Consider the following 16431-nt stretch of genomic DNA (forward strand, 5'->3'; position numbering starts at 1 on the left):
CAATGGAAAAAGGGGCGTTCCATCCTTATGGCATAATGTCTGTGGACAAGTGGGCGTGGTTAATGACTGGGTAAAACATTGAAAACAATCTAATTTAGAAGGCTAAATTCACATTTCATCTTCTCACAAAGAGTTTTATATTTAATCATATAAGTTTAAAACATTTAGATGTAACTGTAACATACACTGCTCAAAAAAATAAAGGGAACACTAAAATAACACATCCTAGATCTGGATGAATGAAATATTCTTATTAAATACTTTTTTCTTTACATAGTTGAATGTGCTGCCAACAAAATCACACAAAAATGATCAATGGAAATCAAATTTATCAACCCATGGAGGTCTGGATTTGGAGTCACACTCAAGATTAAAGTGGAAAACCACACTACAGGCTGATCAAACTTTGATGTAATGTCCTTAAAACAAGTCAAAACGAGGCTCAGTAGTGTGTGTGGCCTCCGCGTGCCTGTATGATCTCCTCCCAGACCTGGACTAAAGCATCCGCCAACTCCTGGACAGTCTGTGGTGAAACGTGGCGTTGGTGGATGGAGCAAGACATGATGTCCCAGATGTGCTCAATTGGATTCAGGTCAGGGGAACGGGCGTGCCAGTCCATATCATCAATGCCTTCCTGTTGCAGGAACTGCTGACACACTCCAGCCACATGAGGTCTAGCATTGTCTTGCATTAGGAGGAACCCAGGGCCAACCGTACCAGCATATGGTCTCACAAGGGGTCTGAGGAGCTCATCTCGGTACCTAATGGCAGTCAGGCTACCTCTGGCGAGCACATGGAGGGTTGTGCGGCCTCCCAAAGAAATGCCACCCCACACCATGACTGACCCACCGCCAAACCGGTCATGCTGGAGGATGTTGCAGGCAGCAGAACGTTCTCCACGGCGTCTCCAGACTGTCACGTCTGTCACATGTGCTCAGTGTGAGCCTGCTTTCATCTGTGAAGAGCACAGGGTGCCAGTGGCGAATTTGCCAATCTTGGTGTTCTCTGGCAAATGCCAAACGTCCTCCACGGTGTTGGGCTGCAAGCACAACCCCCACCTGTGGACGTCGGGCCCTCATACCACCCTCATGGAGTCTGTTTCTGACCGTTTGAGCAGACACATGCACATTTGTGGTCTGCTGGAGGTCATTTTGCAGGGCTCTGGCAGTGCTCCTCCTGCTCTCATTGCACAAAGGAGGAGGTAGCGGTCCTACTGCTGGGTTGTTGCCCTCCTACGGCCTCCTCCACGTCTCCTGATGTACTGGCCTGTCTCCTGGTAGCGCCTCCATGCTCTGGACACTACGCTGACAGACACAGCAAACCTTCTTGCCACAGCTTGCATTGATGTGCCATCCTGGATGAGCTGCACTACCAGAGCCACTTCTGTCGGTTGTAGACTCCGTCTCATGCTACCACTAGAGTGAATGATGCAGCTGTATAACCTTTCGAGTATCTCAGGACCCATGCCAAATATTTTTAGTTTCCTGAGGGGAAATGGGCTTTGTTGTGCCCTCTTCACGACTGTCTTGGTGTGTTTAGACCATTCTAGTTTGTTGGTGATGTGGACACCAAGGAACTTGAAGCTCTCAATCTGCTCCTACACCCCGTTGATGAGAATGGGGGCATACTCGGTCCTCCTTTTTCTGTAGTCCACAATCATCTTAGCCAAATACATTTAAACTCAGTTTTTCACAATTATTGACATTTAATCCTAGTGAAAATCCCCTGTCTTAGGTCAGTTAGGATCCCCACTTTATTTTAAGAATGTTAAATGTCAGAATAATAGTATAGAGTGATTTATTATTTCAGATTTTATTTCTATCATCACATTCCCAGTGGGTCAGAAGTTTACATACACTCAATTAGTATTTGGTAGCATTGCTTTTAAATTGTTGAACTTGGATCAAACATTTCTGCTAGCATTCCACAAGCCTCCCACAATAAATTGGGTGGATTTTGGCCCATTCCTCCTGACAGAGCTGGTGTAACTGAATCAGGTTTGTAGGCCTCCTTGCTCGCACATGCTTTTACAGTTCTGCCCACAATATTCTATAGGATTGAGGTCAGGGCTTTGTGATGGCCACTCCAATATCTTGACTTTGTTGTCCGTAAGCCATTTTGCCACAACTTTGGAAGTATGCTTGGCATCATTGTCCATTTGAAAGTCCCATTTGCGACCAAGCTTTAACTTTGTGACTGATGTCTTGAGATGTTGCTTCAATATATCCACATAATTTCCCTCCCTCATGATGCCATCTATTTTGTGAAGTACACCAGTCCCTCCTGCAGCAAAGCACCCCCACAACATGATGCTGCCACCCCCGTGCTTCAAAGTTGTGATGGTGTTCTTCGGCTTGCTAGCCTCCCCCTTTTCCCTCCAAACATAACAATGGTCATTATGGCCAAACAGTTCTATTTTTGTTTCATCAGTCCAGAGGACATTTCTCCAAAAAGTACGATCTTTGTCCCCATGTGCAGTTGCAAACCGTAGTCTGGCTTTTTTAATGGTGGTTTTGGAGCAGTGGCTTCTTCCTTGCTGAGCGACCTTTCAGGTTATGTCGATATAGGACTCGTGTTACTGTGGATATAGATACTCCAGAATCTTCACAAGGTCCTTTGCTGTTGTTCTGGGATTGATTTGCACTTTTCGCACCAAAGTATGTTCATCTCTAGGAGACAGAATGCATCTCCTTCCTGAGCGGTATGACGGCTGCGTGGTCCCATGGTGTTTATACTTGGTACTATTGTTTGTACAGATGAACGTGGTACCTTCAGGCATTTGGAAATTGTTCCCAAGGATGAACCAGACTTGTGGAGCACTACAAAAAAAAAAATCTGGGGTCTTGGCTGATTTCTTTAGATTTCCCCATGATGTCAAGCAAAGAGGCACTGAGTTTGAAGGTAGGCCTTGAAATACATCCACAGGTACACCTCCAATTGACTCAAATGATATCAATATCAATTAGCCCATTAGAAGCTTCTAAAGCCATGACCCCAATTTTCCAAGCTGTTTAAAGCAACTTCTGACCCACTGGAATTGTGATACAGTGAATTATAAGTGAAATAATCTGTCTGTAAGCAATTGTTAGAAAAATGACTTGTCATGCACAAAGTAGATTTCCTAACCGACTTGCCAAAACTATAGTTTGTTAACAAGAAATTTGTGGTGTGGTTGAAAAATGAGTTTTAATGACTCCAACCTAAGTGTATGTAAACTTCCGACTTCAACTGTAGAACTGACAGAGATACTGTACATTCAGAGACTGAGGCCAGGACTACTATAATGAGTATTGCGGCAGTGTCTGGCCTTGGTTTCAGCTAGGGTAAGCATCCCTCTGCCTTTTTTATATGAGACACAAACCGACCAAATGTATTGTTTTGGCACTGTATTTCTATGCCTCTCCACTAGCTAATTGCACAATTGTGAACTATTGCAGAGTCAAACAATAGGCGCAGAGGGCTTTCCACCAAGGTAAAGTAAACATTTTGTTCAAGGATATCTGAAATAACAGATGAGTCAAAAAAAAATCAGCATGTGAAAAGACTTACAATCAGATGCAAATTCTCCAGAGATAGAACCCCCAAATAAACAAACACAGCTGGTGATTTATTCACCTCCTGCATCCCCTCTGCATATCCAGGTCTCAGGCATTGCATTAGGGAATGATCTGAATGAATAAAAGTTGTTATTTTTTCTAATTCTAATTTACCCCATGGCCAGCTTTACCCCATGGCCATTATTCTTTCAACTGCCAATTTGTAAGCAGCAGCTGGTGTTTAAAGTATCGTCCAGACTTTCCTCAACCCTGAGGTACTGCGGCAGACGATTACATCTAAACAAAACACCCACAGACAATAAGACGATACATTGAGTTTCTCCACCTGTCCATACACACAAGGGGTTGGCAGGTAGCCTAGTGGTTAGAGTGTTGGGTCAGTAACCGAATGGTTCCTGGATCAAATCCCTGAGCTGACAAGGTAAAAATCTACTGCTCAGCCCCTGAACAAGGCATTTAACCCACTGTTTCCCGGTAGGCCGTCATTGTAAATAAGAATTTGTTCTTAACTGACTTGCCTAGTTAAATAAAGGTTTAAACATATTTTTTAAGCTACAGCTCCTCTCTGTGCTAGCTAGTAGCCCAAAGTTTACCTGTGGCTTTCTGTTTGTCTAATTGTCCTAGCTAGAACCTCCGTGTGTGAGGACAAGCACATCGATCTTAACACAGAGTTGTGTTAGACATCTCTGTCACATCTGTCACCGCAAGTCTCCTCGGATTGTCTGATGTCATCAGACTGCAGGCTTGTCGAGGTGACAAAGGGACAAGTTCCATTTCAACAAGGAAACAACATGCAGATGTCTCTACAGGAGAGTGAGTTAAAGAGACAGACAGAGAGAGATAGAAAGAGAGCGAAAAGAGAGAGAGAGACAGAGCGACAGAGAGAGAAGCCTACCTTTGGCTGTGATGGCAGGTTGCTCCCCCAGCAGCAGCTTTAGTCTCTTCGCGTGGATTTTGCCTTGGTAATGTGACTGTGCCACCACTGCTGAGGTGAAGGACATGTTACACAGCGTGCAGCACTTGTTCTTGTCCACGTCTCCCTCCTCACTTCCCTGCAAAACACACACACATACGCACAGGTTCAGACAACAAGGCTATCAGCAAAAATAGAGTAACCGAGAAAAAAATATCACTGTTTAAAGGAAGTAGATTCTATTTTTTCACTGGAAGCTTTTGATAAATGAACTGTGTGGTCAAATGCGGGTCATTTTTCAGGGTGGGGGGGGGAATCCCTCAAAGGTAATATTGTTCTAGATGTGACCCCCAACCCCATATGATTCATCACTGTGTGTGGTGTAGTGTACTCTGCGTGGGGGCGAACTATAACCCAGCACCAGCAAATACTCCCCAAACCCTGTATGTTAGAGCCACATGGTGCTTAGGGGGAAGCTGTACATTTAGCAGCACATCAGTAAGCTCCACACGCCACAGTTCCCAGGGACAAGAGCAATCAACACTCCTCGTGGGCTTAATCATTTGGTTCTTGGTGGGATGCAAATGGAGGCATTTCAGAAGTTGTATGGAGTATAAGAAAGTTTCTGCCTCCCTGCCTGATACAGAAACACATTATCCTGACAGAGAGAGAGAGAGAGAGAGAGAGAGTGAGCGAGCGAGTGAGCGATCACCTGGCTGCCAGACTGTGGGAGATGGATGCAGCCATTTCTACCAGGAAGCTATCCCACCAGGCGGCTTAAAGACAGGCTGATAGTCCAGAAGAAAAACTATCAAAACTTCAGACCCAAATCATTCTGATTTAAGTTCACTTTCTTGTGTTGTGAAGGTGCTATTACATTTTAAAGGTCTAACGCAGCTGTTTTGATCTTAATATCAAATCAGTTCTGGGTAAAAATTAAGTACCCATCTTCTTAGCAAAGAGCAATTTCTCAAGCAAGAATTTAGCTAGGACTGTCTGGTTGTGGTCTGAGTGGGGAGGGGAAAACTGAAAACTAGCTGTTATTGGCAGAGAGGTTTGGAACACTCTTTCTACTTGGTCAATTAAGTAATTGACCACCTGGTGATGTCACCAGGTAGCCCAAAACTCAATCCCACAACAACAGGATGAAATTCCAGGCAGATTATTATTCCAACCTCACTGTGTGGAAATGGACTGAGTCTACCAAACATTGGGAACACCTTCCTATTGAGTTGCACCTCCTCCCTCCCCCTGATGCTAGCCCATGTTGACTCCAATGCTTCTCACAGTTTTGCAGAGTTGGCTAGTTGTCCTTTTGGTGGTGGACCATTCTTGATACATGCTGAAAACTGTTGAGCGTGGAAAAACCCAGTAGCGTTGCAGTTCTTTACTCAAACCTACACTGTTCAGATGCACTTAAATGTTTTGTCGTACCCATTCACCCTCTGAATGGGACACAAACACAATCCATGTCTCAACTGTCTCGAGGCTTAAAAATCCTTCTTTAAATGGTCTCCCCTTCAGCTACACTCATTGAAGTGGATTTAACAAGTGACATCAATAAGGGGATCATAGCTTTCACCTAGTCAGTCTATGTCATGGAAAGAGGTGTTCATAATGTTTGGTATACTCAGTGTATATAAAACAGAGGAAAACACGTTTGACTGCATAGGGCCTTTAACAGTCACAAACATATTTAATTTGTTTTGCTTGCTGGAGCCAGACAGTTTACATTTTAGACACAAAAGCATTCCTCATATACATTTACCTCGTATAGTACAGAATGTATGCATAATACGCAGCACTGCACTGAAAGGAATCTTAGAGAGCCATATGATGGATGAGCCCATCTCCTTCTGTGACTAAAACCCAAAGCTTGTTTTCAGGTGTTCCCCATGGTTCCATCTCCCTGCGAAGTGGAGAACATGGCAGTAGTGGGTAGTGATCTGGCTACAGCACAGCACACTGACACAACGTTGTGCTTTAAGGCACAGTCACACGTTACATGACACCAACACAAAACACTCCTCTATACATAGCCTTGACATGCAATTCCCTGTACTGCTGAGCCGAACAGAACAGATCGGATCCTTGATGGTGCACTGTAGTGTGATGTAGGCCTAGGGTCTGCAGGCTTGCGAGAGACGGCGTGTGGATGTGTCCCAAATGTGACTCTTTTCAGGAAACTAGGCATATGTTGTACGCCACTACTTCACACGAGAAGCATATGAATATGAACATGTATTTTTCGGTGCAGAAATGCCTTCTGGAACATGTGAACTTTCATTCCATCCATAAATATTTATAAAATGGTTAAATTACAAGCCTAGTTGGTTTAGCCATGGAAAAAATCAGGAACCTTCCCACTAGCCATGATTGGTTGAGATAATGTAGAGGCTGGACATGCCGGGAGATGAGTTTGGATTGGTCTGCCATGTAGCATGTCTATAACGTGAGCTGTTCAGTTTGAAAGATATAACGTTAACCATCGAGAACTACAAACGTTTTGCTACTTTTCTCTTCAACATTGATGCCCTGAATTTAGCAGGCACTATCGACAAATCAGTAGGAAAAAGTGATGGGTTACTTACCTGCAATGCTCAGTGTGAACCGGAGTGACTTGACACAAAGCTGGCCAAACAAGATGTAGCTACAAACAAAACGGAGTTAACTTCTTATGAGCAGGTGGGACGCTACCGTCCCACCTGGCCATCATCCGGTGAAATTGCAGAGTGCGAAATTCCAACTACAGAATTATAAATATTTAACTTTCATAAAATCACAAGTGTAATACATCAAAATAAAGCTTAACTTCTTAATCCAGCCACTGTCAGATTTCAAAAAGGCTTTACCGCGAAAGCACACCATGTGATTATCTGAGGACAGTGCCACGCATACAAAAGCATGAAAAACATGTTTCAACCAGGCAGGTGCGCCACTAAAGTCAGAAATAGCGATATAATAAATGCATTACCTTTGATGATCTTCTTCTGTTGGCACTCCAAAAGGTCCCAGATACATCACAAATGGTCCTTGTATTCGACAATGTCCTTCTTTATATCCATAAAAACTCAGTTTAGCTGGTGCGCTTCAGTCAATAATCCACTCAGTTTCCCTCCATCAAAATGCATACAAAATTAATCCCAAACGTTACTAATAAACTTTTCCAAACAAGTCAAACAACGTTTATAATCAAACCTTAGGTACCCTAATACGTAAATAAACAATACAATTTCAGATGGAGAATCGTTACGGTCTTTACCGGAGAAAAATACCAAGAACGCGCTCTCTTCCACACGCTTGGAAACACTACAGCCAAAATGGGAGCCACCTAGAAAAACTACAATTTCTGGCAAATTTTTCCAAACACCAGCATGAAACTCTTTCTAAAAAGACTGTTGAAATCTAGTGGAAGCCCTAGGAACTGCAATCTGGAAGGATTTCGCCTTATAATAAAAGTGACAGCCATTGAAAACAGTAGTAGGCTGAATTTTTTGGGGGGGATAGTTTTGTCCTCTGGGTTTCGCCTGCCATATTAGTTCTGTTAAACTCACATACATAATTTTAACAGTTTTAGAAACTTTAGCATGTTTTCTATCCAAATCTACCATTATATGCATATCTTAGCTTCTGGGTCTGAGTAACAGGCAGTTTACTTTGGGCACGCTTTTCATCCGGACGTGAAAATACTGCCCCCTACCCAAGAGGTTAAATGGTTCCAGTCTGCCATGAAGCATTCATCCATGTATACAGGTAAGAGTGTAGCTACATTTTCCAGATATGTTTAAATTTAGTCAGAAAGTAATTTTTATTACAAGTTAAAGCATACTGTTAGTTAGCTAGCAAACATTAGCTTGTAGACATCCGTGTAGTAATATTATTCGAATCAGAAATACATACCCCTCCTGTCTCAGCCTCCAGTATTTATGCTGCTGTAGTTTGTGTCGGGGGGCTAGGGTCAGTTTGTTATATCTGGAGTACTTCTCCTGTCCTATTCGGTGTCCTGTGTGAATTTAAGTGTGCTCTCTCTAATTCTCTCTTTCTTTCTCTCTCTCGGAAGACCTGAGCCCTAGGACCATGCCTCAGGACTACCTGACATGATGACTCCTTGCTGTCCCCAGTCCACCTGGCCGTGCTGCTGCTCCAGTTCTGCCTTATTGTTATTGGACCATGCTGGTCATTTATGAACATTTGAACATCTTGGCCATGTTCTGTTATAATCTCCACCCGGCACAGCCAGAAGAGGACTGGCCACCCCACATAGCCTGGTTCCTCTCTAGGTTTCTTCCTAGGTTTTGGCCTTTCTAGGGAGTTTTTCCTAGCCACTGTGCTTCTACACCTGCATTGTTTGCTGTTTGGGGTTTTAGGCTGGGTTTCTGTACAGCACTTTGAGATATCAGCTGATGTACGAAGGGCTATATAAATAAATTTGATTTGCATTGCTAGTTATAGCCTAAAGTTAGTTAACATTGAACCTAGTTTGTTATCTTTAGCTACCTGCAGATTCATACTACAGCTATGACAATGTTTGATTTTGTAGTAGTATGAGTTGGGGTTATGCCGGTTAATTGTTTAGCTAGCTAGCTACCTAGCTAGCTACATGTCTAAATAAAACACTCCGGCCAGATTATTAGATGACCCATCAAATTAGCAGGTGTGTCTGAGGGTGATTACAGACATCAATTGTATTTCATGAACATGTGTACATGTGTACATGTCTAGACAATAGTGACCCATGTGGTTATAGCATTTCCTTCACATGACCCATCAATTTAGAAAAGTGTGTTGGGCAAGCGTCATCTAATAACAATAAAATATTTATCAAATCATTTTATCTGGACACTTTCTGTTTTTGATATTGGTACTATGCAAGCTCTATCACTGTCCCATTTAAACCTTCTGTATCCTGTGCATGTGACAAATAAACATAGCTTTTATTTGATATAGCGTGTGTTTACCACATGGCCGCACATGTGAATCCTTAAAGACATGGGTGGGACTTAGGCTTAAGAGGGTGTGAACTATGCTAAATGGGTGTAGACAAAGAAGGGCTCTCCAGTGGGTGTACCAAAACATTCAAGGCCATTTTCTCAAAAGTGGGGTTCCAAGTCTATCAACTTTCTAAGCAGAATTACTTTCCCATTGTTCCTCAACTGCAGTGTACGATATACTACATAAGACCTAATTGAGGCGATCAGTCACAAATGGTAACCTATTAGAGATAGCACCGACAGAGATGGTCGCCTCGCTTCAAGTCCTTAGAAAGCAAATTACTGCATAGTTTCCTATGTATTATTTCTTACATTGTTAGCTCAGAAAATCTTAAGTGTTATTACATACAGCCGGGAAGAACTATTGGGTATAAGAGTGATGTCAATTTACCAACATTACAACCAGGAATACGACTTTCCCGAAGCGGATCCTTTGTTCGAACCTCCACCCTGGACATAGGATCTAATCCCAGAGGGCAACCCAAAACAACGTTGTCGCCGCAGGAGAGGCAGACAGAGCCACCTCCTGGTCAGACTTAGAAGGCGAGCACACCATCCACCGCTTCCGAGCATATTAGTCGCCAATATCCAGTCCCTAGACAACAAGGTGGATGAAATTAGGGCACGAGTTGCCTTCCAGAGAGACATTTGTGCATTCGCACAAAACTGAATCAGACAAATCAGACAATTTTTTTCCGATTTTTTTATTTGTAATAATGGCAATTACAACAATACTGAATGAACACTTATTTTAACTTAATATAATACATCAATAAATAATGAAACATGTTCAATTTGGTTTAAATAATGCAAAAACAAACTGTTGGAGAAGAAAGTAAAAGTGCAATATGTGCCATTGTAAGAAAGCTAACGTTTAAGTAAGTTCCTTGCTCAGAACATAAGAACATATGAAAGCTGGTGGTTCCTTTTAACATGAGTCTTCAATATTCCCAGGTAAGAAGTTTTAGGTTGTAGTTATTATAGGAATTATAGGACTATTTCTCTCTATACCATTTGTATTTCATTAACCTTTGACTATTGGATGTTCTTATAGGCACTTTAGTATTGCCAGTGTAACAGTATAGCTTCCGTACCTCTCCTTGCTCGAACCAGGAACACAACGACAACAGCCACCCTCGAAGCAGCGTTACCCACGCAGAGCAAGGGGAACAACTATTCCAAGTCTCAGAGTGACGTTTGAAACGCTATTAGCGCGCACCCCGCTAACTAGCTAGCCATTTCACATCGGTTACACCAGCCTAATCTCGGGAGTTGATAGGCTTGAAGTCATAAATAGCTGCTGGCAAACAAACAAAAGTGTGGTTTGAATGAATGCTTACGAGCCTGCTGCTGCCTACCACCGCTCAGACTGCTCTATTAAATCATAGACTTAGTTATAACATAACACACAAATTATTAATATCGTTGAATCCGAAAACTATCATCTCGAAAACAAGACATTTATTCTTTCAGTGAAATACGGAACCGTTCCGTATTTTATCTAACAGATGGTATCCACATAAGTCTAAATATTCTTGTTACATTGCACAACCTTCAATGTTATGTCATAATTACGTAAAATTCTGGCAAATTAGGCGGCCCAAACTGTTGCATATACACTGACACTGCGTGCAATGAACGCAAGAGAAGTGACACAATTTCACCTGGTTAATATTGCCTGCAAACCTGGATTTCTTTTAGCTAATATGCAGGTTTAAAAATATATACTTCTGTGTATTGATTTTAAGAAAGGCATTGATGTTGATGGTTAAGTAAACATTGGAGCAACGATACGCACCGCATCGATTATATGCAACGCTAGATAAACTAGTAATATCATCAACCATGTGTAGTTAACTAGTGATTATGATTGATTGATTGATAGTTTTTCATAAGATAAGTTTAAGTCCAAATCGTTGTCCAAAAATACCGATTTCCAATTGTTATGAAAACTTGAAATCGGCCCTAATTAATCGGCCATTCCGATTAATCGGTCGACCTCTAGTATATATTGTATTTCATACCATCTATTGCATCTTGCATTTGCCGCACGGCCATATCTCATCCATATAATTATATATTCTTATTCCATCCCTTTACATTTGTGCATATAAGGTAGTTGTTGTGAATTTAATGGATTACTTGTTAGATACTACTGCACTGTTGGAACTAGAAGAACAAGCATTTCACTACACTCGCATTAACAATTGCTAACCATATGTACAGCATATCACAAAAGTGACTACACCCTTCACATTTTTGTAAATATTTGAGTATATATTTTCATGTGACAACACTGAAGAAATGACACTTTGCTACAATGTAAAGTAGTGAGTGTACAGCTTGTATAACAGTGTAAATTTGCTGTCCCCACACAGCCATTAATGTCTAAACCGGTGGCAACAAAAGTAAGTACACCCCTAAGTGAAAATGTCCAAATTGGGCCCAAAGTGTGGCCACCATCATTTTCCAGCACTGCCTTAACCCTTTTGTGACTAGGGGGCAGTATTTTCATTTTTGGATAAAAAACGTTCCCGTTTTAAACGGGATATTTTGTCACAACAAGATGCTCGACTATGCATATAATTGACAGCTTTGGATAGAAAACAATCTGACGTTTCCAAAACTGCAAAGATATTGTCTGTGAGTGCAACAGTACAGATGTTACAGGCGAAACCCAGATAAAAATCCAATCAGGAAGTGCCGCATTTTTTGAAAGCGCTTCATGCCAATGACTCCTTATATGGCTGTGAATGGGCTACGAATGAGCTTACGCTTTCTACGTATTCCCCAAGGTGTCTACAGCATTGTGACGTCTTTTTACGCATTTATGTTGAAGAATAGCCGTAAGGGACCACATTGAGCAAGTGGTCACATGATGGCTCCCGCAGAAAATCTTGCGTAAAGTACTGAGGTAGCCATTATTCCAATCGCTTCTAATGAGAAACCAATTGTCCTGACGGATATATTATCGAATAGATATGTGAAAAACACCTTGAGGATTGATTCTAAACAACGTTTGCCATGTTTCTGTCGATATTATGGAGCTAATTTGGAAAAAAGTTTGGCGTTGTAGTGACCGCATTTTCCGGTCGATTTCTCAGCCAAACGTGAAGAACAAACGGGAGCTATTTCGCCTACAAAAATAATATTTTTGGAAAAAAGGAACATTAGCTATCTAACTGGGAGTCTCCTGAGTGAAAACATCCAAAGTTCTTCAAAGGTAAATTATTTAATTTGATTGCTTTTCTTATTTTCGTGAAAATGTTGCCTGCTGCTAGCAGAGCCTAGCATAGCATTATGCCATGATAAACTTCCACAAATGCTTGTCTAGCATAATCACCCTGTCATCTCAGATTTTGAAATTATGCTTTACAGCCAAAGCAAGACAAGCATTGTAAAGTAGTGAGTGTACAGCTTGTATAACAGTGTAAATTTACTGTCCCCTCAAAATAACTCAACACACAGCCATTAATGTCTAAACCGCTGGCAACAAAAGTAAGTACACGCCTAAGTGAAAATGTCCAAATTGGGCCCAAAGTGTGGCCACCATCATTTTCCAGCACTGCCTTAAACCTCTTGGGCATGGAGTTCACCAGAGCTTCACAGGTTGCCACTGAAGTCCTCTTCCACTCCTCCATGACGACGTCACGGAGCTGGTGGATGTTCGAGACCTTGCACTCCTCCACCGTCCGTACTGAGGATGCCCCACAGATGCTCATTGGGGTTTAGGTCTGGAGACATGCTTGGCCAGTCCATCACCTTTACCCTCAGCTTCTTTAGCAAGGCAGTGGTCGTCTTGGAGGTGTGTTTGGTGTCGTTATCATGTTGAAATAATGCCCTGCGGCCCAGTCTCCGAAGGGAGGGGATCATGCTCTGCTTCAGTATGTCACAGTACATGTTGGCATTCATGGTTCCCTCAATGAACTGCAGCTCCCCAGTGCCGGCAGCACTCATGCAGCCCCAGACCATGACACTCCCACCACCATGCTTGACTGTAGGCAAGACACACTTGTCTTTGTACTCCTCACCTGGTTGCCGCCACACACGCTTGACACCATCTGTACCAAATAAGTTTATCTTGGTCTCATCAGACCACAGGACATGGTTCCAGTAATCCATGTCCTTAGTCTGCTTGTCTTCAGCAAACTGTTTGCGGGCTTTCTTGTGCATCATCTTTAGAAGAGGCGACAGCCATGCAGACCAATTTGATGCAGTGTACGGCGTATGGTCTGAGCACTGACAGGCTGACCCCCCACCCCTTCAACTTCTGCAGCAATGCTGGCAGCACTCATACGTCTATTTCCCCAAAGACAACCTCTGGATATGACACTGAGCACGTGCACTCAACTTCTTTGGTCGACCATGGCGAGGCCTGTTCTGAGTGGAACCTGTCCAGTTAAACCGCTGTATGGTCTTGGCCACCGTGCTGTAGCTCAGTTTCAGGGTCTTGGCAATCTTCTTATAGCCCAGGCCATCTTTATGTAGAGCAACAATTATTTTTTTTCAGATCCTCAGAGAGTTCTTTGCCATGAGGTGCCATGTTGAACTTCCAGTGACCAGTCAGTATGAGGGAGTGTGAGAGCGATGACACCAAATTTAACACACCTGCTCCCCATTCACACCTAAGACCTTGTAACACTAATGAGTCACATGACACCGGGAAGGGAAAATGGCTAATTGGGCCCAATTTGGACATTTTCACTTAGGGGTGTACTTACTTTTGTGGCCAGCGGTTTAGACATTAATGGCTGAGTGTTGAGTTGTTTTGAGAGGACAGCAAATTTACACTGTTATACAAGCTGTACACTCACTACTTTACATTGTAGCAAAGTGTCATTTCTTCAGTGTTGTCACATGAAAAGATATCAAATATTCAGAAAAATGTGAGGGGTGTACTCACTTTTGTGATGTACTGTATTTGACAAATAACATTTGACTTGATTATTTATGACCAGGGCTCTGCCATTTGGGATGCAGATGTAGCCTAGGCCGATGGTCTGCTATCTGGCTTCTCAGAGACAGACTCAGTGTTAGTCCAGAGCTGTCAATCTGGGCCAGATCTTTCCTTCCTGTCTGGATAGTGAGGGAGAGGAACAATGGCAGACTACTACCACACCCACAGAGTGATTGCTGAGAGGAGAGCAGCTTGAGTGGAGAAAGAGAGAGGCCTGCCTGGATACTGCAATGTGAGTCACTCAACGACACACACACTATGGATGCACGGTTGACTTATAACCCGCAGTCCCTGTGGTTATATGCACGGGTCGGACAGGTTTAGGGTCATAAAATATTGTGTGGACGAAATATTGTGTGGCGGTCGGGTTCAATAAAGAGAAACAATACATTAAAAAAAATCCATAAATGTATAATTCTTGTGAAATGTCCATCTACGGTGCCTTCAGAAAGTATTCACATCCCAGTACTTTTTCCACATTATGTTGTGCTACAGACTGAATTTAAAATGGATTCAATTCAGATTTAGCGTCACTGATCTACACACAGTATCCCATTAGGTCAGTGGAATTTTGTTTGTAGAACAATGTTTACATTAATAAAAAATAAAAAGCTGAAATGTCTTATGTCAATAAGTATCCAACCCCTTTGTTATGTTAGGCACATTTTTACTCCTGAACTTATTTACGCTTAATAAATAACATAAGTTGCATGGACTCATTCCGTGTTAAATAATAGCGTTTAGTATGATTTTTTTTAATGACTACCCATCTCTGTACTCCACACATAAAATTACTGTATCTGTAAGGTCCCTCTGTCGAGTACTGAATATCAAGCACAGATTCACCACAAAGACCAGAGAGGTTCTTCGATGCCTCTCAAAGAAGTTCACCGATTGGTAGAAGTGTAAGAAAAATGTTTAATTCAATAAGATAATTAAATGTTGTTTTTTGCCATCATTGTAAGCCTGCCACACACAATACGAAACATTTATTAAACATAAGAATGAGTGTGAGTTGTCACAACCCGGCGAGTGGGAAGTGACAAAGAGCTCTCATAGGACCAGGGCACAAAAATGTATGTAATAACAATCAATCATTTTGCTCTTTATTTAACCATCTTACATATAAAACATACATTACTCAACACAGTGTCATGACGTTGGCCTCTGAGTACAGCGAGCACCATCCCCTGCTCTCTGCTTCTACAACCAGACTGCTGTGGTCAGAGGTCATACATTCCTCAGAAGACCCTGCCTCATGGCCACACAGTATTAGAGAGAGGGTCAACTTTCACAGAGGACAAAGGAAATTCTTCCACCTCACAGAACTTGAGGTATGAACAAATTTCATGTTCCAGAGAAAGTGTAAAAGATCGGTGAAGAATCCAGCTTCGAACTGGTGCGTTTGTCACAACTTGGGAAGCTCAAGAGAGACGGTGTGGCCACATTACCATAACGCTGTTTATATAATAGCCTCATGTATGAGATTTACATCTAATTGTTGTATAAGATGAATGAGTGAGTATGATACTGTTTGTATGATGGTGTAATATGATTGTGGACTGTTTAATGAAAAATACAATTCCCAATTGGATTTGAACTAAATCAGAGGACTGCCGCTGAGCCCAGTTAGGGTCAGACATCCCGGGACAGTCCTTTTCTGCCATTCCCGAATAAAACCCAACTTTATGAAACGATCAGCAGACCATGTTTTTCTCCATTAGGAGGGGGACAAAGGTTGTAGACCAAGCTTACCTCAATTACGAGATGGCTAAAGGTTGTAGAATCGTTTAACCATACCACGTGGTTAAACTCTTAGACTATCGAAACTGACAGAATGAGAACAAGTCTTTGATACTAATTACTAGTCTGCAGCTAGGAATTCGGTATCATTGAACGCGAAGAACGACAACCGCCGAAACATCCATTCTACAACGAATGTCACTTTGAACTATCCCCTCTAACCAAGACACAGAGAGAGAGAGAGGGAGAGAGACGGACAATTCTACAAAA

General features: G+C 42.2%; 1 protein-coding gene across 2 annotated transcripts in view; it reads right to left on the minus strand.

Moving 5' to 3' along the window:
- LOC110535096 (zinc finger matrin-type protein 4) overlaps window positions 1–16431 on the minus strand; it is a 206560-nt gene that overhangs the window by 63933 nt on the left and 126196 nt on the right. For both annotated transcript variants that reach the window (XM_036936175.2, XM_090191042.1), the window contains one exon: window positions 4453–4609. In XM_036936175.2, coding sequence (XP_036792070.2) covers window positions 4453–4609 — 157 coding nt within the window. The remainder of the gene's footprint in view (window positions 1–4452; window positions 4610–16431) is intronic.

This window comes from Oncorhynchus mykiss, chromosome 11 (assembly GCF_057628025.1).
Source record: "Oncorhynchus mykiss isolate SJ-2025 chromosome 11, ASM5762802v1, whole genome shotgun sequence".
NCBI lineage: Eukaryota > Metazoa > Chordata > Actinopteri > Salmoniformes > Salmonidae > Oncorhynchus > Oncorhynchus mykiss.